General features: G+C 33.8%; 2 protein-coding genes and 1 long non-coding RNA gene across 3 annotated transcripts; all 3 read left to right on the forward strand.

Moving 5' to 3' along the window:
- The first annotated feature begins 1,945 nt into the window (after positions 1-1,945).
- LOC114749420 (uncharacterized) lies at positions 1,946-2,356 on the forward strand. The gene is made up of 2 exons (XR_003740557.1): positions 1,946-2,002; positions 2,109-2,356. It is a non-coding gene; the product is annotated as an uncharacterized LOC114749420 (long non-coding RNA).
- A 5,905-nt stretch (positions 2,357-8,261) lies between these two features.
- On the forward strand, positions 8,262-13,784 carry LOC114749435 (TMV resistance protein N-like; the record flags this gene model as incomplete). The annotated part of the gene is made up of 5 exons (XM_028937938.1): positions 8,262-8,758; positions 10,082-11,183; positions 11,271-11,543; positions 12,131-12,940; positions 13,356-13,784. Coding segments are annotated over exons 1-5 (3,111 nt in total), but the record flags the coding sequence as incomplete, so codon positions are not given.
- Positions 13,785-20,382: 6,598 nt separating this feature from the next.
- LOC114749436 (TMV resistance protein N-like) lies at positions 20,383-22,250 on the forward strand. The gene is made up of 3 exons (XM_028937939.1): positions 20,383-21,005; positions 21,688-22,146; positions 22,247-22,250. The coding sequence occupies exons 1-3, from the start codon at positions 20,407-20,409 to the stop codon at positions 22,248-22,250; spliced, it is 1,062 nt and encodes a 353-aa protein (XP_028793772.1). The 5' UTR covers positions 20,383-20,406.
- Positions 22,251-23,739: the final 1,489 nt, after the last annotated feature.

The raw sequence follows: 23,739 nt of genomic DNA on the forward strand, positions 1-23,739 counted from the left end.
TATGCTTCAAAAACATATAAATGTCTTTTATATTTTGAAAGCATCTGCTTTAATACATTTGCTAATACTAATTATAAAACACATTTCACAATATTCTAGGAATAATTAACAACCCAGTATGGTCTTCGAAACATCGCTGTCTGGAAAATGTATCAAGTAAAACAAATTTCTAAGACTCACTATAAAAAATTCGAAACAAATTTGAACTATCTGACTTTAAACTAGACAATAATCCATATAATGGATTTGCATAATTTTAGCAATTTGGACGATCTAATTAAATAGTATCGTATTTGTTTTGTAGGTTGTTACTAGCTACGTGACCCATTTGGATTTTTCATTTTGTGAATTCATAACTGAGGTACCTGATATGTCCCAATGTCAATGTTTACGAAGATTGGGTTTGGCATTCTGTGACAATCTGATAAAAGTTCATGATTCATTGGGATCCCTCCCTAAGTTGATGATTTTAGATGCAAGAAAATGCACCAAACTTTCTATTTTTCCACGTGAAATGAAGATGGCATCACTTGAAGATCTTATTCTTACAGCATGCGAGAGTCTTGAGTACTTCCCGCATGTCGTGGGAAAGATGGATGCACTAAAGCTGATTTCAATAGATGGCACTGCTATTAAGGAGCTTCCACCTTCACTTGAAAATCTTTCAGGGATTCGATATATATATATGTCCTCCTGCACAAGTCTTGGGGAACTTCCAACCAGCTTATTCAGGTTGCCAACTCTCGAGGTTCTTGATTTCGGGGGCGTTCATCCTCATAGCAGAAGGTCTTGGATGAAGTTAATGCAAGATATGCAACCAATTGTCGGCACCTGTAATATGCAGAGATTGTATCTCATGAATTGTGGTCTATTGGATGAAGAACTTCACCTAATTCTGAACCGTTTTCGAAATTTGCGAGAGTTATATCTATCGGGGAATGACTTTGTGTCACTCCCTATGTGCATTAAGGAGTGCACGAATCTTTGGAGGCTAAACGTGAGTGATTGCAAGAGGTAAAGAGACATACCAGAGTTGCCGCCAGAGTTGTTTCGAATTGAAGCAGTGAATTGCACATCATTGACTGCAGAATCATTGGACAACTTATATTCTCAGGTTTTTTCTTCTTGTTCTTGTCGATCTATTCTCTCTTTCTTTTTCCATTTCAAACGTTAATAATCAGAATAAGTCAATCCCACCAACCAAACACTTTGCCTGTGCAAGATAACAATCCATAAAACATTACAAAAAATTGACTTTTAGTGCTGTTGAAAGTTTTCAGTAATGACAGCCAAGTCGTTGTTACTCATCAGCGGCGACAAAATGAGCCGCCGCTGAAAGGTAATGGAAATGATGAATTTCTTGAGATCCTGTCATATTTAAAATCTGAGAACGCATTTGGTCTGTCTGCTGTTTTGGTAAATCAGGCAAAAAAGGAGTTGGCTGACTTGACAATCCAAGTGACAGCAACAACATTTCCTGACTGGTTCAACTATTGCTGCGAAGGTGGCACATTGTGTTTTCGCGTTCGTGGGAATTTACCTCGTGGTGTTCTTGCATTTGAGATTTCCAGGAAGGCGAACATGAGTAGGGAAAAGATCCACTTCCCAGTTTTTATGAGCATCAACGGTGTCCAAATAATGAAACAAGATTTTGATTATAAATGGCAAATTCTTGCTCAACAAGGTGACTTGTTATTATTGGACGGATTCATGCAATTTACGGAAGAAGAGCAAAGGCACGTGAACAAGTTTATGGGGTTGGATTGGCATGAGGTGAAAATACATATGACTCGCTCACCAGATACATCCATAGCTAAGTGTGGAGTTTATTTCTACAAGGAAACAAACATGGAGAATGTGCAGTTCAAGTCTTCTCATGCTTCAACAACCTCACTGGAACAAAGAGTTATGGCTTCTTCTCCTAATTATGAACGACCCAAGAAGGTCCTCAGAACAAACTGATATACAGAGGAAAACCCAGTAACACAAAGAAAGGGTCAAGGTGAGCATCTTCTTTCTACGCAAGTACTAATTGTCATTTCATGGATTCTCTCTGTGTTTTTTTTTTTTTTAACTACTAATATCACTTTCCCTTTCATGTATTCCAGGACACTTAAGTAACACCATACTTTTCATTCGTGCTACAAGAGAAAGATGGTTTTTCCCAATTAATAAGCTTTTTTGGAGATCTCTGTATCATTAGTTATCAAATAATTATTAGACAATTGTTAGTTACATGTGGCACTAAATACGAATGAAAATAATAAAGAATTTATGAATGCCCCTTCCCGTTTTATGTAAAGGGCATCTGCTTCTAAAAGATGCTTTTGATAATGTTTTTCAAGACATTTGGCAATTTTTTGGAGTACTAAATATTTTTTTTTAATATTTGCCCATATTTACTATGAATAGTAGAGAGAGGGAAGTTTATATTATGTTGGAGTTTAGTGTACTTCATACATATATTATTGAAAATTACTAATTAATGCTTTTAATTTTTGTTTTTTCAGTATACGTAGAATTAATTTAAAATGCTTATACTAGGCACTGTAGGGATTAGATGGTGAATAAATAGAATATTTTAGGCTGGACAGTTAATTGTGAAGCTACTATTAGGACTTGTATCCATATCATTGGGCTTATTTGTTTCTGTCTTAACACTCCCTAATATGTCTATTTATAACAACAACAACAACAAAATGAACGCCGATCCTTCCGCTTAAAATTTCAAGCAATCTGAGGCATAGAAAAACCATTATTCAAAAAATCATCTAGACATCTAAGGTTCAAAACATCTATACTACACAAACTTTATTCTCAAACTTCAGCCAGGCCCCTCCCAATATATAAGTCCAAGTATCTTCAAGTCACTTTTAGCCTGAGACTAATAGCTCTGTTGAGCCAAGAGCATTAAGGCTAAAGCTCTTTTAAATAAATATGCTTCCCACTACTTGACCATTACTAAAACACTGTTTCAGCAAATCCAATGCTTGAGGACCGCTTATTATTATGGTATTTCTTTTATTTATTACAATACAGTTCGTTTTTCAATGTACCTTAAAAAAATTTCCACCATCAACTCACTTTTGAAATGGCCTCGAAAATAAAACAGAATGGTGTGAGGGACTGAAAAAATAAAATAAAACAAATATTTCCTTCATAATCAATATTTTAATAAAATGTTGCAGGTAAGTATCAAGTGAAGTGGTGGCCTGATGGAAGAGAAGTGGCGCTTGTTGCGTACTTTTGAGTGTTGAGTTCAAAGCCCCTTTACTTAAAAATGATGATGATATTAGTAGAAACAGAGGGAGATTTTCATAGTCGGTCAGCGTTTTGCTCTCGTCTTCCTGGGTACTGCTATTTCTTCACCTCACCGATGCTTATCCATCTGGTCTGGCGTTGAACCTGGAAGGGGGGAGAGAATTTGTGAGTTCTGCTTAGTATAAAGCATTAATTGAAGGAGGAGATCTACTTGGATGGGTATTCTATTTTATTTTGGAAAATAAGTGTGCTGGGTATTATATATGAGGATTACTCTCTGATATGAATTAAATTTTCAGTTCAGATTGGTACTTTATCTATGATTGGCACAATCAGTTTTGAATCTCATGTAGGAACTTCGCAACAGCATCACTTATATGCTTTCATTCTATAGAGCGAATTAGCACCTTGGAATTTGACTCCATGGTTGCCAATAACTAGAATAAAAAAAAATAAAGAATGGAAAAATAAGAGGACACGAATTAAAGGCAATCAAGACGTGATCTTGATAAACATATTTGTCGAACATTTGTAGATTGCAAGAATCTTGATATTTTGTTTTCCTATATTTCATATTATTTCATAAATGTCTCAGTATAGGGACTAATATTCCAGGACCCGTAAGCTTTCAGTTATAATATTTAAGCTTTCAGGAACATGGAAGTGCATCAATTCATTAAGGGCATGTTTGAAATAAAAGAGGAATCTGATTCAAAGCAACATGGATTCTTACTCAATCTGAACCTTTTTTCCCCCCTCCGTATTAAGCCTTCACGTGTCATTCATGGACACATTTTGGGAATATGGAATAACTTGAATGTTAAGGTGGAACAATTATCTAAATCCTGCGGAGAGGGTCACATTCTTAAAAAGAAAATAAAATAAAGTAGATCTTCTCTATTAATATTAAATTTTAATGAAATAAATGATATTGAAAAGAAACTAAATGAGAAGAAAACTAGAATAAAAATATAGTTATTACAGAGAAATTTTGTTGGATAAGTAAAGGAGTTGATATTTATTTTGATTGTAAATTAAAGAAAATGTATGGCATGTCATTAGAGCTGTCAATAAGGGCCAGGGCCTAAAAGGGCCGGCCCTTTAAAGCCCACATACCTTAAAATTATCCAATTATTAAAGCCTGGCCCTTAAATATGCGGGCTCAGGGCTTAAAAGGGCTAGCCCTTTTATGTTATTTTTTAAAATTTAAATTCTTTTTAATTATTTTAAAATAAAAAATAAAACAACAAAACTTCTAAGATTTTTTATTCAAATTATAAATATAAGTAAAATAAATTAGTGGTGTATAGAAAAAAAATTAAATGCCAATAAACTATTGTCCAAAATAAAAAAAATCAAAATCTAACAAAACACGAAAAACAGAAAGATAAAACCTAGCAGTTAAAGATTAACAATATCAATATAATTATTATCTTTATCTTCATTTTCATCAGTATCATCAAGATCAGCAATATTTGATTATTCTTTGCTACAAGTGAGCTCTTCTTCAGTGATAAAAATATTAAGGTTTTTGTCTTCATTTACCTTATCTAAAATAAAACTATAAAGTAGTTATAAGTACAAATAAGAACCTGAACATTTGTTCGAATAAGAAAAGTTTTATACTTTGTTAAGATATGTAAACCGATGGTAAATGAAGATCTACTAGCTATTATGGTGATTAAAATGTTAAGAATATCAGCTACCATTCTTGAAAGAATTAAAAATTGATTTCAATTGTTCTTCCACAAGTCCAAGACATTTAATTCTTTTCAATTATTTAGCTTGAGTATTGATTCTTCTAGGTATTTTTTTAATTTAAACTTATTCATAAAAGACTAATCTATAACTTTATAAATATATTGATAATAATTAAAAAAATAAGCGGGCTTAAAAGGGCTAGCCCTTAGCCCTAAAGGGTTTGCCCTTTTATTTTTGAGCCCTATAGGGCTAGCCCTTTTTGTAAAACCCCTAACCTCCAAAACATCGTAACTCGTCATAAAGTCTACTACTATGGTAGAAAAGGAAAGCTGTTAAAACGAGCTACCATAGTAGAAGGAAAATTTCATATTTGTAGAAATTGACTTTCAAACTGGGGTCCACCAGATGGACGTTGCATGCAACTAAAATAGTCCATTCATATCTACTGGGCCTCCGAGCCTCCGGCCCGGGTAACACACACATCAAAATCAGCCCATCAAAATAGTTTTTTCCACCAAGTAAAACATATTCCATAAAGCAATAGCAATGGCCTCCGGCCAACCAAAATAAGGAAATACGTTCTATTCAGTTTACAACAAGGCCGGGTAATCAAAAATACCAAAAGCGGTCCTACATGTGGCAATATAACTACTACTCATACATATACAAATGCTAGAGGCCTAAAGCTAACCCAGCTCAAGCCTCTGCGTCTCTTCCAGAAGGTGCTCGCCTAGAACCCTCTCCTGAAAACATTGTAAACCACGGGGTGAGACAAAGTCCCAGTAACCAACCTTTCCAATACTAGGTACTACTAAATAGGTGCTCGTGAGGTGTCAAGTGGGGCAGTTCACAAATAATACATAATGATAGCCACAACAATTTATGCAAGTGGAATGATGCAAACCCATCAACCAAATCCCTCACTTTGGGGGATTTTCAGGAGCCGAACCCGGCCTATCCCTCACTATGGGGGACGTAAGGAGCCATAAAGGCCTATCCCTCACTCTGGGGGACGTAATGAGCCCGAAGGCCTATCCCTCACTATGGGGGACGTAAAGAGCCAACCATCATGCATTAATGGAGGTCTTACCACGTGGTAGTAACTATCAAACTCTCACCAAATCCCCAATCAATGCATCATGCTCAAATCATGATCAAAGAGTAATATTCATTTCACAATTAACCTCATTAGTGGCATATCTTTCACAATTCAAGAATTCATTCATCATTAGTCAAAACCCCCACAAGACGGTTTTCTTTTTATACACAACATACGGTTCGAACATAATTCCTATTTAGAGCACAAAACATAAATCTACTCACAATACCACAGAAGCAAGTACTAAGGATTGGAAAGTGGTTACCTCTCGCCTGAGCAAGGAATAACAATCAACAATGTGGCCCCGTGCACCACCAAGACTCACAACCGGTCTACACAAGCACACAAACACACAACCAACATATATTAGCTTTCAAACTAATAATGTGGCCAAAAACAACACTTGGGGACACAAAATTCCTATCTCCCATCAAAACTCTACCCAACTCAAAGGGTATAACTATCAAAACAACACTCCAAAGTCCTCAAAGTCTATTAAAACATCAGGTCTCCTTCCAAGCATCAATTATAGTTCAAACCTCAAGGGCCCACTATAGGAATTCAACCTCCAACAACCCATTTGAACAATTAAGGTTCCAACAACAAATCTAAACCGATTAAACATTCAATTTAACCCTCCTTAACATAACCCAATTCACAAAACTCAAAATCAATCTCTACATTATCATCCTCAATCCCAAATCATCCAATTCCATAAACCCTAACTCCAAAACTCAAGATTCTTTAAATCTAAGAAAACTACACCGATTAAATACTTAAACTAACCCAATGCAATCAATTAAACCCAAAACAATCGGTCAAAAACCTCAGTTCAATCACAACTTAGAAAATCTAGGGTTTCACCAAAAATCCTCAGAAATTTCCAAGAAATTCCAAGAAAGAAAGAAGATTAGAGGTTAAAATCACTTACTTGAGGTAATGGATCCTTAGAAATGCCTTTCTCAAGCCTCCTCCACGAAACCCTAGCAGAGCTTCTCTCTCCTCCTTTAGATTTTCAAATTTTCGCACATCTGAACCCTCCAGCGATTATATAGAATCGCGACCTTTCGCCGCGGCGAACTAATCCCGAGAGGGATTACTCGCCTGAAAAACCGACTTCGCCGCGGCGAACTCCAAACTTCGCCGCGGCGAAAGCTTCCCGAGAGGAAACTCTCGCTCGCCTAGAAGAACTTCGCCGCGGCGTGCCCTTACCTTCGCCGCGGCGAAACCTTCCCGAAAGGGAAGCCTCGCTCACCAGAACAACTTCGTCGCGGCGTCCCCAAGACTTCGCCGCGGCCAAACCTGCCCGAAAGACATAGCCTACTAGGAACTCCCGGTTCGCCGCAGCGAACATACCCTGAGAGGGGTACGTTCACCTATACCTCCAACATACCTCAAATCCAACCCAAACACCCAAATCAAGATTAAATCACTAATCTATCCTCAAAATCAACCCAAAAGAGGCTATTAAACCCGATAAAAACTTAGGATGTTACACTTTTAAGCCCAATTTTCTTTTAAACCACCTAAAATACAAGCCCGGCTCTCCATTTAAAAGGGCTTAAAAGGGTTAGCCCGATAGGCTTGGCCTATTTTGACGGCTCTACATGTCATCGTGGTTGATAGTTAATGGCTTCGGTATTATTATTATTATTATTAATGCCTTTATGATGAAGTTTCTGAAGGTTTTATAAAATTTGCTATATATTTTATTTGAGAAAACTTTTGTGAATTGAAAGAAATGATTTCGTATATTATGCTATATTAAAGTTGAGTTGACGATAAATTCGACTTATGCATTTGTTCTAAATAGAAGTTGATCCACAGATTTTGTAAACATGATGATCGCTCCTTGATTTTTCGATTCAATGCATGGGAATGATTGGTATGAACGCAAATTATCGAAACATCCAGAAAGACTAGTCTTAACACGCTTTATAGTAACTTTTCGGCTAAGTGTGAAGAGCATATATACTTCGTCGACAATAAAATAAAATAAACACTCACCGTTTCTTCCTCCTCTCTAATATTCCAATCTGACTGAACTTTCCAAATTCGAACTTTCAGAGAAATTTGTTAATGAAGGATCAAACGCGGTGTTATGCCTTTTTTCAAGTTCACCACTTTCGCATAAATTTCTCTGCCTTGCTAGAGCATTCAAATCCCAATATCTGGCCACCATTCAGAGATTATTGGATCCATGGCTATTCAAGTTTCATCCCATAGCTTCACCGGCAAACCCAAATACAGATTTGATGTTTTTCTGAGTTTCAGAGGCGAAGATACTCGCCACACCTTCACTGTGCCTCTCTACAATGCTTTGCGCCGTAAGGGAATCAATGCCTTCATTGATGACAAGAGGCTTGGGAAAGGGGAAGAGATCTCACCTACGCTTCTTAGAGCCATTGAGAGATCAAGAATTTCCATTATCGTGTTCTCTAAGAACTATGCTACTTCCACATGGTGCCTAGAGGAACTTGCCCATATCATTTGGTGTCAGAAGCAGAAGAACCAGCTGGTTATGCCCCTCTTTTACAAGGTGGATCCGTTGGATGTTCAGTATCAGAGAAATAGCTTTGAAACAGCCATGGCTGCTCTTGAAGATAGGTTCAGAGATGACTTGGTGAAAGTGCGGAAATGGAGGTTTGCTTTGTCTGAAGCAGCTTCTTTGTCAAAGGCCTGGATTTTTGAAGATGGGTACGTTTGATTATTCTATTTTCGAATTGCTGCAGATGGAACTTTAGAATTCTTTATTACTGGTTGCTCCTGAGATAACAAAGTATAATGTTGAAGATGTTTGCAATTTTGATGGGTGGGACTATTGCTCTTACAGAATCATTAATCTACTATACTTGAGGTCTTAACTTTTTCCCCTTGAATATTTAAAATTTTTATTTTTTGGTTCTGAAAATAATTTATGATTTGAGAGTTTTTTTTTTTAAAAAAGGTTGTTGATAAAGTTTTCAAATGCAAAATTTTATTAATTTTTCTTAATGAAATAATAGAATTTTTGTAAGCAATTAGCCATAAATTTTTGAGCTGAAAACCTATGCTGCCCTATTATTGTTATGCTATTGCTGATATCATAACTGGATCCGTAAATTTCTGAGATGAAAACCTATGCTTCCCCATTATTGTTATGTGATTTTGTTCTTAAGAATGGAATAAGTAGTCTGAGTTTCTGAGGTTGCATAAAAATTTTATATTTAAGTTTCCAATCGATTTCTTACTTATAATTCATCTTTACAATAATGCAGATCTATCCATGGCACGAAATCTAAAGATTGAATTCCAATTTTTGTAGTAGCTATTCAGCGTTCTTATATGTTATACCACCCACTCTACTTAATATAAAAGCTAATTGATGAGCTAAATTTGATTTTAAATATAAGACCTCAATTTATTTTGCCTTTTACCTTTTCACAAAATATCCCCATTGATTGTAAGAGGTAAGAGGTACACCAAGAGATAATTCTAATAATCTATTGCATATAATTGAAGAGGCTAGTTTAGGAAGACTAACACGCATTTGTGACAAATAACAAACAATTAATTTTTTAATATTTTAAAATTAATTATCTAACTCTTATATTAAAGAACTTATATAATGTATACTAGATGTGGCTACAAAATTTATTATTAGAAGTATGAACAAATTCAAAATACCTTCCTATATATAGTATACGGAACATAAAGAATGAATGTTTGTATGGCTCTTGATACAGATTTTATATTTCAAGTTGACTACGAATTTTTTATTTAAAATTCATATTTAAAAATTTTAATTTTGTTCTAAATTTATTTTTTTATATTCATTTTTTATGACTAATTCTATTTTATTTATACAGTGAAGCGATAAAAAATCTGTGGGAGCTAATCGATTTTGAGGTCATGCATATTTTAAGAATCAAAATAAGAATATGTATATAAAAATTTATGATAAGAAAACAAAAGAAAAGAATGACAAGCATTTGATATGCATGAATAATCATCTTTGAAATACAATTTTCTCTTTTGTAGGTACGAAACTAGGTTTATGGAAATGATTGTTAAAGATGCATATGCTATGCTGCCTCCGAAAAAATTACATAACATTGGGTACATGGTTGGACTTGAGCCTCGAGTGGAAGAAGTGATCTCACTTTTGAATCAATCCGATGAGAGAGTTTGTATGTTGGGGATTCATGGAATTGGTGGACTTGGCAAAACAACCCTTGCAAAATCAGTCTATAATTCAATCTTCTACCAATTTGAGGGTGCATGTTTTTTATTTGATGTTCAAGAAGCATCAAAGAAATATCTAGGCATGGTTCGCCTCCAACAAAAACTTCTATCAGAGATTCTTGAGGAGAAGACTATGATGATTGGGAGTGTTGATGAAGGAATTTCAAGAATAAAACATAGACTTTCTCACAAAAAGGTTCTTTTGGTTCTTGATGACGTTGATGAGGTTGAACAGTTAGAAAAACTCGCGGGAGGGTGTGATTGGTTTGGTTTTGGAAGCAAAGTCATTATAACAACAAGAAATAAGCAATTGCTAGTTGCACACGATGTTGAAAAAACGTATGAAATGATCAAGTTGAATGAGTATGACTCTGGTGAGCTCTTTTGCTGGCATGCCTTCCAAATGAACCAACCTCCGTTAACCTATCAAGATATGTCTAGTCGTGCACTAAGTTATGCACAAGGCCTTCCTCTGGCATTAAAAGTAATTGGCTCCAATTTGGCAAATAAAAATTTAGAGGAGTGGAAGTCTATATTGGAACAATATGAAAGGATCCCAGAAAGAACAATTCATGAGCTTCTAAAGATAAGCTATAATTGCTTACAGGCTGGTGCTAAGCGTATTTTCTTAGACATTGCTTGTTTTGTTAACAAAGAGATGATGGGATCTATTAAAGAAATAGTAGAAGCTTGTGATTTTGGTGCTAGGTTTTATCTTGAAGTTCTTGTTGATAAATCTCTAATAACTTCAGTTCCTGGAGATGATGACTTTTTCATGCATGATCTAATAAGACAGATGGGAAGAGAGATCGTCAGACAAGAAGCACCATTAAATCCTGAAAAGCGCAGCAGATTATGGTATTACGAAGATGTTCTTAAAGTACTAAGTGAAAATTTAGTAAGAATCTAAACCATGTTTGCCTCTTCATACAATGACATATATTGCAATACCTTTTAATTTTATTTCTCCTAATCTTCATTATAGGGATGCAATAATATTGAAGGAATAATGCTTGATCCTCCTCAGCAAGAGAAAGTAAAATGGAGTGGTATGGCCTTTGAGAAGATGAATAACCTTAGAATTCTTGTTGCTCGAAATGTTCAATTTTCAACTGGTCCTACCTATCTACCCAATAGCTTAAGGTGGCTTGAATGGGAGGGGTATCCTTCTGCAACTTTGCCAAAATATTTTTCTCCTTCAGAGTTAATCTTCTTGAAGTTACCTGGAAGTTCTTTTAGACTAAGAGAGCCATCCAAGGTACTTTTTAGAATACTCTCAGTTATTTTTCTGTCAAATTTCTTTCTCTATTTCTTGTTAGCCCGCCAAATTTCTTTGGCTGTAAATATTCATTTTAGAATCAAGAATAATCATGCTCCGTATGATTCTGATTCAAATAAGTCTGATATAGTTGTCATAAAATTGAATAGTTTTTTTTTTTTTTGTATGGATGTCTCATATATATGTTTCAAAAACATGCAAATGTCGTTTACACTTTGCAAGCATATACTTTAATACATTTGTGAATAATGATTATAAAACACATTTCACATAATATTCTCTGAATAATTAACAATCCAGTGTGGTCTTGGAAACATTGACGTCCAGAAAATGTATCAAGTAAAACAAATTTCTAACTCTTACTTTAAAAAGTTCGAGGTGTAGTGGAGTGAAAAAAAGATTTAGACCGTCGAACAATTTTGCATCTATTAAGATAAAATTATAAAATAAAATTAAAATTAAATTTGAACTATCTGAGTTTAACCTAGTCAATATCCATATAAGGGACTTGCATGATTTTAGTAATTTGGACAATCTAATTAAATAGTATTGTATTTGTTTTGCAGATTTTCACTAGCTATGTGACACATTTGGATTTTTCATTTTGTGAGTTCATAACTGAAATACCTGATATGTCTCAATGTCAATGTTTACGAAGATTGGATTTGCGATACTGTTTCAATCTGATAAAAGTTCATGATTCATTGGGATCTCTCTCAAAGCTGATGAAACTAGATGTTACTAAATGCACCAAACTTTCCATTTTCCCACGTGAAATCAAGATGGCATCACTTGACAGCCTTTCTTTTAGAGGATGCACAAGTCTTGAGTACTTCCCACATGTAGTGGGAAAGATGGATGCACTAGACTACATTTCAATAGATGGCACTGCTATTAAGGAGCTCCCACCTTCGGTTGGAAATCTTTCTGGTCTTCGATATTTATATATGCATTCCTGCACAAGTCTTAGGGAACTTCCATCCAGCTTGTTCATGTTGCCAAATCTTGAGACGCTTGATTTCGGAGGCGTTCATCCTCAGAACAGAAAGTCTTGGATGAAGTTAATGCAAGATACCGAACCTATTATCTGCAGCTATTATATGAAGAAATTGCTTCTCATGAATTGTGGTCTGTTGGATGAAGAACTTCACCTAATTCTGAACCGTTTTCAAAATTTGCAAGAGTTACATCTATCAAGCAATGATTTTGTGTCCCTCCCACAGTGCATTAAGGAGTGCACCAACTTGTGGGGGCTAGAAGTGAGTGATTGCAAGAGGCTAAGAGACATACCAGAGTTGCCAACAAAGTTGCGTCGTATAGAAGCAGCAAATTGCACATCATTAACTGCAGAATCATTGAACAACTTATATTCTCAGGTTTTTCTCTCTTTCTTTAACCAAACACTTTAAGTTGCCTGTGCAAGATAAAAATCTTAAGATGTAAATTTATTCAGAAAGTTTTCACTTAGAGACAACTCTAGGGATCCGGAAGTTTTTTCGGGTATAAAATTTACTCTAAAAGTTTAAAATTGTAGCAATTTTGCTCCTTACCATTAAAATAGTGATATTGACTGCTAATATTTTTAATGATAAGGGACAAAATTGTTGTGATTTTAAACTTTTGGAATAGGTTTGCACCCAAAAAACGGTTGTCGAATGCTGGGGAAAACTTTCAGCTCAAATTTTGCATCTTATCCCATAAAACTGTGGATGAACTTTTAAATGTACTGTAAACATTTTAGCGTTATCTCATATCTAAAATCTGAGAACTCACTTGGTTGAACTGTTTCAGGCAAAAAAGGAATTGCTGAACTTGACAATCATTGTGCCGGCAACAACATTTCCTGATTGGTTCAACTATTGCGGTGAAGGAGACACGTTGTGTTTTCGCGTTCGTGGGAGTTTACCTCGTGGAATTCTCGCATTTGAGGTGGCAGGGAAAGCGAACAGGAGCAAGGAACAAACGTTCCCAGTTTTTATGAGCATCAATGGTGTGGGATTGGTGAGACATGATTTTGATGAAGTGAAACAAGACCATTATGATAAATGGCATATTCAAGCTCAACAAGGTAATTTGTTATTACTTGACGGATTTATTCAATCTACAGAAGAAGAGCAAAAGCATCTGAACAAGTTTATGGGGATGGATTGGAATGAAGTGAGAATACAAGTTGTGACTGACTCGCCAGATACATCAGTTAAGTGGGGAGTTTATGTCTACAAGGGAACAAACATGGAGAATGTGCAGTTCATCAAGTCTTCTCATAATGCTTCAACGCCATCACTATCTCTTCCTAATTATGAGCCACCCAAGAAGCTCCTCAGAAGGAACTGATATATAAAGGAACACAGAGAAAGGGTCAAGGTGATGATGAGCTAGCCTGTTCTATCTGCCTATGTCGTTTCATGCATGCTTTTATTATTATTATTAATATTAATATTACTTCTTCTTGTTTATTAATATTACTTCTTTTTTTTTAATTAATATTACTTGCCCTTCCATGTATTTGTAGGACAATTAAATAACACCAAACTTTTCATTCATGCTATAGGAGAGAGGTTGCTTCTCCAATTATTAATAAGCTTGTTTGGAGATCTTTGCATCATTAGCTATCAAATAATTGTTAGTTACATGTGGCACTGAATACAAATGAAAATAATAAAGACTTTATTAATACTCCTTCCCGCCGCGTTTTATGTAGAGGGCACCTTCTAAAAGATGCTTTTAATATTCTTTTCAAGACATTTGGCAGTTTTTAAGAGTATTAAACTACCTCCGATCCTAATTATAAGACCCAGTTGACTTATTTGAGGAGATTAAGGAGGTAAGTTAAATTAGTTATTTGTAATAAATAAGTGTTGTCATTCCTAAAATATCCTTACTAATTAAATATATTGACCAGAACTATCATTATTAGAATGACTATCTTGAAAAAAAATGCATAAATATAAGAGATAAAATGGATTGGGGTCTTATAATTAGCACCAAACAAAAAGTTAAACGGGGTCTTATATTAAGGACTGGAGGTAGTATTTTTTATATTTGCCCATGTTTAATAATAGTAAAGAGAATGAAAATTAATAGGATGTTGAAGTTTAGTTCATGGGTATAATAATGAAAATTACTAAAATTTTATGATAAAATTGATGCTTTTAATTGTTTTTTTTTATATATGTAAACTTAAAAGAGCAAACGTATGTTTAAGGGAAAATTGTAAAAAAAGACCTTGAAATTACAAAAATACAAATAGGAACCCTTGATAACTTCAGTTTGGATTTTGACAATAATAATATGTCATGAAGTTGTCAAAACCCAAAGTGAAGTTGTCAAAGGTCCCTATCTGCGTTTTTGCAATTCTAAAGTCTTTTTTTACAATTTTCCTTATGTTTAAAGTCAAAGATTAGAGATAAACTTTTACCGCGATAAAAGATTAGGAAGAGAATAAATGTTGAAGGAGGACTCGGCTATGATGTGGCTAGAGGAAGGGAATAAGGGAATTACGGGGGAAAAAAAAGGAAAGAAGTTTTCGAACAAAAATAAAAAAAATCCATCGCAAATTGATTTTGCGACGAACTATATTATATCATAAATAATTGAAGGGGGTTGAAAGTTTCATGAAAATGAGAGATAGAAGTTAGAGGTGGAGCTCACTTGTCAACTTATCCCTGTCTTTCTCCATACTTGACTAATTGAGGGGATAGAAAGTATTCACACCAAACTTCTATTTTTTAGAATTAATTCTTTTTAGCCTCTCCAGATTGCAATTTATGTTCACAATTTCTAATTTGTTTTACCATTGTCTGGAAGCACAGGGTTCATGTAGATGCTAATTAAATGTGTACAGCATCATTCAAGAAATTAAAGCAACCAATAAGCTAGAATACAATATTCTCTTTTGAAGGGGGGAGGGAAAAAACACCAAATAAATAAAAATAAAAATAAAACTTTGAAGTTGACGACCAGGATGCTTTTAGATTTTGAAAAAGACTTAGATCAAGCTATTTATATCCATTATATCTGATTCAATACTCGTTGAGAAACACTCAGCTAACCATAACATATATGAAAAAGATTTAAGACAACAGCAACAAAGATTAGGCCAAGGTGTTGGGACCCAGTTTGTTTAGATTTTCCTTTTTCTGTGAAAATTCCCCTGATTCCTCCGTGAATTTCTGCCCCTTTTCCCCCCACTTTCTCTTTCTCTTTCTACTGAGGCTGAGGATTACTTTTTCCCTGTTCTTCTCGTTTTTTTATCCGAAAGCTGCATTGTAATTCAGGAATTGTTAAGACCGATATATAGACATAATATTATGGGAAGGAAATTTTAAAAAAAAAAACTTGATATTAAAAATTGGCTTATTCGACTTCTAAGGACGCATGACCACGAAAGATGCTCCCTTCATTGCTCCACAGTCCACGCACTCTGAAAAAAAGATAAATAAATAGGCAATAAATTTTTTTTTTAAATACTCATTCGCTCGCATGTGTACGTCAAGATCTGACAGAATGTTGGATGCGAGGTGGAATATGAAGATCCTCCATGTGCCTAGAGAAGAATATTATAGCATAATTTCTTGTTGTAAAGATGAAGAGAGAGGGAATGAGTGAAAAAAAAATGTTATTATTTAATACTCTCTTTAATAGGAAAAAAAAATGAAAGATTTCATCTACTTAATACTCCTTGATATATAAAAAAACTCTTATAAGCAACTAATACTACTTTCGGTTCTTAATATAAAAGCTCATTTAACTTTTATTTTAGTCATAAATATGATATCTCAGTCTATTTTGTCTTTCATATTTATCTATTTTTTCTTAAGGTAGTCCTCAAAATAATGAAAATTATAGCCAATACATTTGATTAGCAAAGATATTTTAATAAAGATAATATCTATTTATTACAAATAACTAACTTAACTAGTTTTCTTAACTTATTCAAATTAGTCAATTAGCTCTTATATTAAAAACCGAAAATAGTAATGAATAGCAAAGTGGTAAGCCATTCCAGTCTCTATTTGATATTAAAAGGTTGAAGGCTGTTATGTCATACTACCTCCGGTCCTAATTATAAGTTCTTATTTATAGATTATAAACTAGGTCTTATAATTAGGAGTGCAGGTAGTAATTTTTATTTATTACATTATGGTTCGCTCTTCAATGTACTCCTCCGATCCTTAATATATGACGTAATTGTTAAGTTAATTTTGGTACTAAATATAAGACTTATTTATCATATTTATCAATTTTTTTTAAATTACCCTTATAGATACTCCCTCAATTATAATCAAGTAAATGACAGAGGGAAGATAATAAGAAAGATGATTATGGTGTTTTACAAAAAAACATGTCATATTTCTTATAATTAACTAACTTACCTAACTTTTTTAATTTAATCAAATTAATTAAATAGGTATTTTTATCAATAACTGGAGGAGTATATTCAAAAAATTGTTTCCATTCTGCGGGTATGCGTCAACCCACTTTTGGGTAGAAATTAAAGGTTAAGGGGTCACCAAAGTTTGGATGGAAAGTAAGAGGGTGCTTGCTGCGAATTGGCGCGCCAGCACAAAATGGTTAAGTCGTATTTTAATTTTCTTTTTTTTGTTTTAATTTATTGTTTTTCTTAAGTTAAATGTTGAAGGTTGATGCAATTATTGCAAACCAAATAAAAATATGCCACCTTTGATCTTTAATATAAGATCTAATTGACTAATTTAGAGAGATTAAGAAAGTTAAAGAATTACTGAGCATATGTTATATGATTTTTTTGAAATATTTTTGTATATCATTAGATTATATATCAATTTATAAATTAAAAAATATTTAAAATAATAAATATAAATACTTTAAAATAATTTAATAATTTTTTTAATCTTTTTAAATTAGTCAATAAAAAAGGCATTTAAATGTTAGGAATAGACCTCCCTATATATATATAACTTTATTTTTGGTATGATAACTCAAATTTGAGCATTAATCTGACTCAAATAGGGAGATTTATTGGTAACATTTAAACACCTTTTTCGTTAATGTATCATTTGTATTATTTTTTTAAAAAAAATAGAGAGACCTATTAATTCCTTCCAACGTACAGTGTCCCTTGATGATATGGACTTTAATGGCCCTTTTCGTATGAGGAAAATGAAGAAAATGACAAAGGAGAGAAAATTTTAATAAGCTTGTTTTGAAAAATTGAAGAGGTGGCATTAACACATTTTAATTAATTTTTCTTACTCTTTTATATTACATCTTCTTGTTTATCAAAATCTTATTACCCTACTTCTTCGATTTTTTAAAATGAGTTTATTAAAATTTTTCATCCTCTCCTCTTTCAGACCCTTAATTATATGGAATGTCAAAAATTCTATACATCATATGCTGCAGCAATCCATTTCCCACAGGTTGGAAGGGTAGGAAATAGGCCACTTCAAGTAATTTTTTTCCCACCCTCGTGACGCACTGACGCCTCCATTTCCCATATCCCTCTTCCCTTTTTTAAGGCTGTTAAAGCTCATTAAGCTTTTATTTTAACTTCTTTGAAATTTAAAAAAAATAAACACTGCACTTATTTTTAATAATTAACACACACCTACACTGTATGTATTTTAAAATTATATTTTAACTAAAATTAGGCTTCTTACAATTATTTTACAGGAAAATTTTGACAACACAGTTTGATTGCCTGTAATTGTTATAGGGTTTAAATTACATAAACACTCTCAAGTATTTTTTTTAAATAGTTTACAATTTAGTTTTTTTTTAACGCTTATAAAAATTGTAGGCAATCAAGTCGGGTTGTCGAGATTTTTTTTTTTGAAAAATATTATAAGAAACCTGCTTTTAATTTAAATATAATTTTAAAATACATATATTTTATATGTGTGTTAATTATTAAAAATAATTGCGGCGTTTTTTTTTAAAATTTTAAAGAACTTAAACTAAAAGCTGAATGAGCTTTTAAAAAAAAAGTTGTGGCTAAGTACGATGTTCATAGGCAAGGGTAGGGCATGCCCCTGCGTGTGATGCCCAACCTAAAAGATGAGCAGGTTGCATTTTACAACCCGCTATCCTGCCTTGCCCATAAAAACCATAACCATTTCGAGCTACGTAATAGCAAGCTAGACAAGACAGGCTTCCAAGCTCAAATGGTGATGCTTTCGTGAAAATTTTTTTAGTTAAAGTAGGGATATCTTATGACAACTATAAAGAAATGAATACTTGAATAAATAATAAATTCAACAAAGCAATAGCTTTGATTTGCCTTAAATTGATATATTTTTTAATACAACATCAAAGTAAGCTTGCTTTTGCATCTTTGCAAGACAACCAACAATGAAAACAAACTAAAAAAAATACTAAATAAGATCAGAAAAACATTAAAAAAAAAAAAAGAAATCAATCCAAAGCCTTCAACAAAAACAATCTCCAATGAAACTTTCAGACGTGATTGTAGCAACTGAATAAACAAAATTCTCAAACATACGATAATGTCATGGTTTGTGTGGATTCTTGCGACATCTTGTTAAGCATCTCTTTAAAGACACTGTGGATTGCTTTATTGAGTCACAAGCAAAATGTGCATTACAATAGTTACAGCAACTCTAATCTTTTCATTTGTATCCTCCAATAGTAACTTAGTAAAATAATCCCATAGTTGTAATTGTTGCATATTCGTAGCTTTAAAAAGATAAAACACAAATAAATTGCTAATAAGAATAATACTCCTCCGGTCCTAAATATATTTTGTACTACAAAATGGGTCTTATATTTATAACTAGAGGAGCACTATAAAATGAATCTTATATTAAGGATCGAAGGAGTATTACACAATAATATGGAGTTTGACAACCTAATAAGTAGTGAAATCTTGTGCTTGAAAGTCAAAAGCAGTACAAAAGATTATAATAATACAATAACATAACAAGCTGTGATGACAATATGCAAATGTTTTCACTAAAATAATGCCATCACTAGACTATAAATAAAACAGTCACAATTTTGTAAGAAAAAGCAAATTAAAATTTGTTTTAAAATATGAAAAAGGTAGGAGAATATTAGTCAAAATACATCAATCAATTTCTTATTTGCATAATAGGCGGGGGGTCTATTAATAGGTGGAGGAGGTCTTATTAAAACTCCAATTAAAATAGAAGTTTCATTATTTTTAACCATCTAAACTAGTCATTAGTTCAAATTGTGCTATTTAACACAATTATATATACAAATATTATCTATCAAGTAGGATTGACTTTACCTAAACATTTTTTATCAAAAAAAAATTTGTTTCTATTTATAATATGGAAGAATTTACGTACACCAATAAATGTACCTAAAGCAAATAGAGGAAGGAGAATAATATATATTATTATATATATTATAAATATATATATCCTTGGAAAAAATATTAAAATATATATATATATATCACAGGTAAGGCCAAACTGGCAGGGAAGCATACCCTAACAACAGCTTGACCCTACCAATGATATGCCTAGTCCAAAAATACTCATTGTTTTTGTGCTGCTTTTTTTTTGGAGCTGGGCTAGGTGATGTTTTTCTCGGACTCAAACGGGCACGTTGGGTGGGCCAGCGGGCTTGATGGGCACCAGAGTAACAGCCTAATAAAAAAAGGGGGAGACAGAGAGAAAGGAGGCGTCAGTGCATCACGGGGGCGGAGAAAAAATGACTTGAAGTTGCCTCTTTCTTACCCTCTAAGCGACGTCGTTTGACCGCTGAGATGCGGCCTCTGCTTTCTTCCTCCGCTTTAACAATCCAACCTGACTACACTTTCCGAATTCCAACTTCCGGAGAAATTTGTTAATGGAGGATCAAACGCGGTGTTATGCCTTTTGCCGATTCACCGCGTTGGTATAAATTTCTCTGCCTCGTTAGAGTATTATTCAAATCCCAATATCTTGCTAGCTTTTCACAGATTATTGCAGCCATGGCTATTCAAGTTTCATCCCATAGCTTCACTGGCAAACCCAAATACAGATTTGACGTTTTCCTAAGTTTCAGGGGTGAAGATACTCGCCACCTCTTCACTGTGCCTCTCTACAATGCTTTGCGACGCAAGGGAATCAATGCCTTCATTGACGACAAGAAGCTTGGCAAAGGGGAACGGATCGCACCTGCGCTTCTTAAAGCCATTGAGAGATCAAGGATCTCCATTATTGTGTTCTCTAAGAACTACGCTACTTCTACATGGTGCTTGGATGAACTTGCTCACATCATTTGGTGTAAGAAGGAGAAGAACCAGGTGGTTATGCCCATCTTTTACAAGGTGGCTCCCATGGCTGTTCAGTATCAGAGAGACAGTTTTGCAGCAGCCATGGCTGCTCATGAAGATAGGTTTAGAGATGACATGGATAAAGTGCAGAAACGGAGATCTGCTTTGTCTGAAGCTGCTTCTGTGTCAAAGGCCTGGCTTTTTGAAGATGGGTATGTTTGATTATTCTATTTTTCAATTGCTGCTGATGAAATTTTGGAATTCTTTATTACGGGTTCCTCATGATATAACAAACTACTGTTGAAGATGTTTTGGAGTTTTGACCGGTGATCACTGCTCTTACAGAATGGTTAATCTAACTAAACTTGAGTTCTTAATTTTTTTTCCTTGAGTATTTAAAATTTTTATTTTTTTTTTGGTTCTGAAAATAATTTATAATCGAAGAATTTATTTTTCAAAAACATTTTTGATAGAGTTTTTACAGTAAAATTTTATTAATTTTTCTTAGTGAAATAATAGATTTTTTTTTAAATGGTCATTGCTAATATCATAATTGGATCCACACAATTGTGAGATGAAAACTTATCCTTCCACATTATTGTTATGTGATTTTGTTCTTAAGAATGGAACATGTACCAGTCGCGATATGCTATTAATGTTGTTCCTGAGGTTGCACAAATTTTTGTATTTAAGCCTCCGATCGATTCTTACTTATAACTCGTCATTACAATACAGATCAATACATTGCGTGAAATCTGACTACAAAATCCATTATTATAATTATGAACCAACTCAAATTCTTATATCCTGTATGGAGTCTAAAAGGAAAAGAATGACAGACATTTTATATGCATGAATCATCTTTGTAGTACAAGAGAATTTGCCCTTTTGTAGGTACGAAATTGGGTTTATGGAAAAGATTGTTAATGATGCTTGTGCTATGCTGCCTCCTAAAAAATTATATAACATTGGGTACATGGTTGGACTTGAGCCTCGGGTGGAAGAAGTGACTTCACTTTTAAATCAATCCGATGATAGAGTTTGTATGCTGGGGATTCATGGAATTGGTGGAATTGGCAAGACAACCGTTGCAAAATTGGTCTATAATTCAATCTTCTACCAATTTGACGGTGCTTGTTTTTTGTTTGATGTTGAAGAAGCATCAAGGAAATATCTAGGCATGGTTCGTCTCCAACAAAAACTTCTATCAGAGATTCTTGAAGAGAAGACTATGAGGATTGGGAGTGTTGGTGAAGGAATATCAAGAATAAAACATAGACTTTCTCACAAAAAGGTTCTTTTGGTTCTTGATGCTGTTGATGAGATTGAACAGTTAGAACAACTTGCAGGCGGGTGTGATTGGTTTGGTTTTGGAAGCAAAGTCATTATAACAACAAGAAATAAGCAATTGCTAATTGCTCACAATGTTCAAAGAACATATGAAATGATGCAGCTGAATGAGTATGACTCTCGTGAGCTCTTTTGTTGGCATGCCTTCCATATGAACCAACCTCCAATAACATATCAAGATATGTCTAGTCGTGCAATAAGTTATGCACAAGGCCTTCCTTTGGCATTAAAAGTAATAGGCTCCAATTTGGCAAATAAAAATTTGGTGGAATGGATTTCTATACTGGAACAATATGAGAGGATCCCAGAAAGAACAATTCAAGATATTCTAAAGATAAGCTATGGTTGCTTACAAACTGGTGCCAAGCGTATTTTCCTAGATATTGCTTGTTTTATTGGCAAGAAGGAACATATTAAAGAAGCAGTAAAAGCCTGCGATTTTGGTGCTAGGTTTTTTCTTGAAGTTCTTAACGATAAATCTTTGATAACTTTAGTTGCTGGTGATGAATATTTTTTCATGCATGATCTAATACGACAAATGGGAAGAGAGATTGTTAGACAAGAGGCACCATTAAATCCTGAAAAGCGCAGCAGATTATGGTATTATGAAGATGTTCTTAAAGTACTGCGTGAAAATTTAGTAAGAATCGAAACCATGAAACTTATTGTGATACACACACAAGCACATATAGTGATATCTACTAATGGTACTTCCCTTAACCTGCATTACAGGGATGCAATAATATTGAAGGTATAATGCTTGATCCTCCTCGGCAAGAAAAAGTAGACTGGAGTGGTACGGCTTTTGAGAAGATGAATAATCTTAGAATTCTTGTTGTTCAAAATGTCAAATTTTCAACTGGTCCTACCGATCTTCCCAACAGTTTAAGATGGTTGGAATGGGAGCGATATCCTTCTGCAACTTTTCCAAAAGATTTTTCTCCTTCAGAGCTAATTTTCTTGAATCTACCTTCAAGTTCTTTTAGACTAGAAGAGCCATTGAAGGTACTTTTTTAAATAATTCTTTATAGTTATTTTTCAGTCAAATTTCTTTCTCTTTTTCTTGTTGGCCTGCCAAATTTCTTTAGCTGTAAGTTTTCATCTTAGAATCAAGAATAATCATGCTCTGCTACGATTCTGATTTAAGTAAGTGTAACATAGTCGTGATAAAGTTGAATAGTTTCTTTTGATATACAGTTGTCTCGTATATATTTCAAAAACCTACAAATGTTTTTTTATATTTTGAAAGCATATGCTTTAATACATTTGTGAAAAATAATTATAAAACACATTTCACAATACTCTGTGAATAATTTACAATTCAGTATGGTCTTTGAAACATTGTTGTCTAGAAAATGTGTCAAGTAAAACAAGTTTCTAACACTCACCATAGAAGTTTCGAGGCTTAGTGGTGTGAAAAGATTTAGACAGTTAAACAATTTTGCATCTATTAGGACAAAAATTATGAAAATAAAATTAAAATAAAATTTGAAATATCTGATTTGAAACCAGAAGATCCATATGGATTTGCATAATTTTAGTAATTTGGACAATCTAATTAGATAGTACTGTATTTGTTTTGCAGGTTTTTACTAG

Source organism: Neltuma alba, unplaced genomic scaffold (assembly GCF_004799145.2).
Source record: "Neltuma alba isolate B1F8T4 unplaced genomic scaffold, ASM479914v2 tig00006042_pilon, whole genome shotgun sequence".
NCBI classification, from domain to species: domain Eukaryota; kingdom Viridiplantae; phylum Streptophyta; class Magnoliopsida; order Fabales; family Fabaceae; genus Neltuma; species Neltuma alba.

Coding starts and splice junctions, on each gene's coding strand:
- LOC114749436 (XM_028937939.1), top strand. CDS start 20,407: ATGCCTTTTGCCGATTCACCGCGTTGGTATAAATTTCTCTGCCTCGTT. Junction 21,006..21,687: donor GCCTGGCTTTTTGAAGATGG/GTATGTTTGATT, acceptor GCCCTTTTGTAG/GTACGAAATTGGGTTTATGG.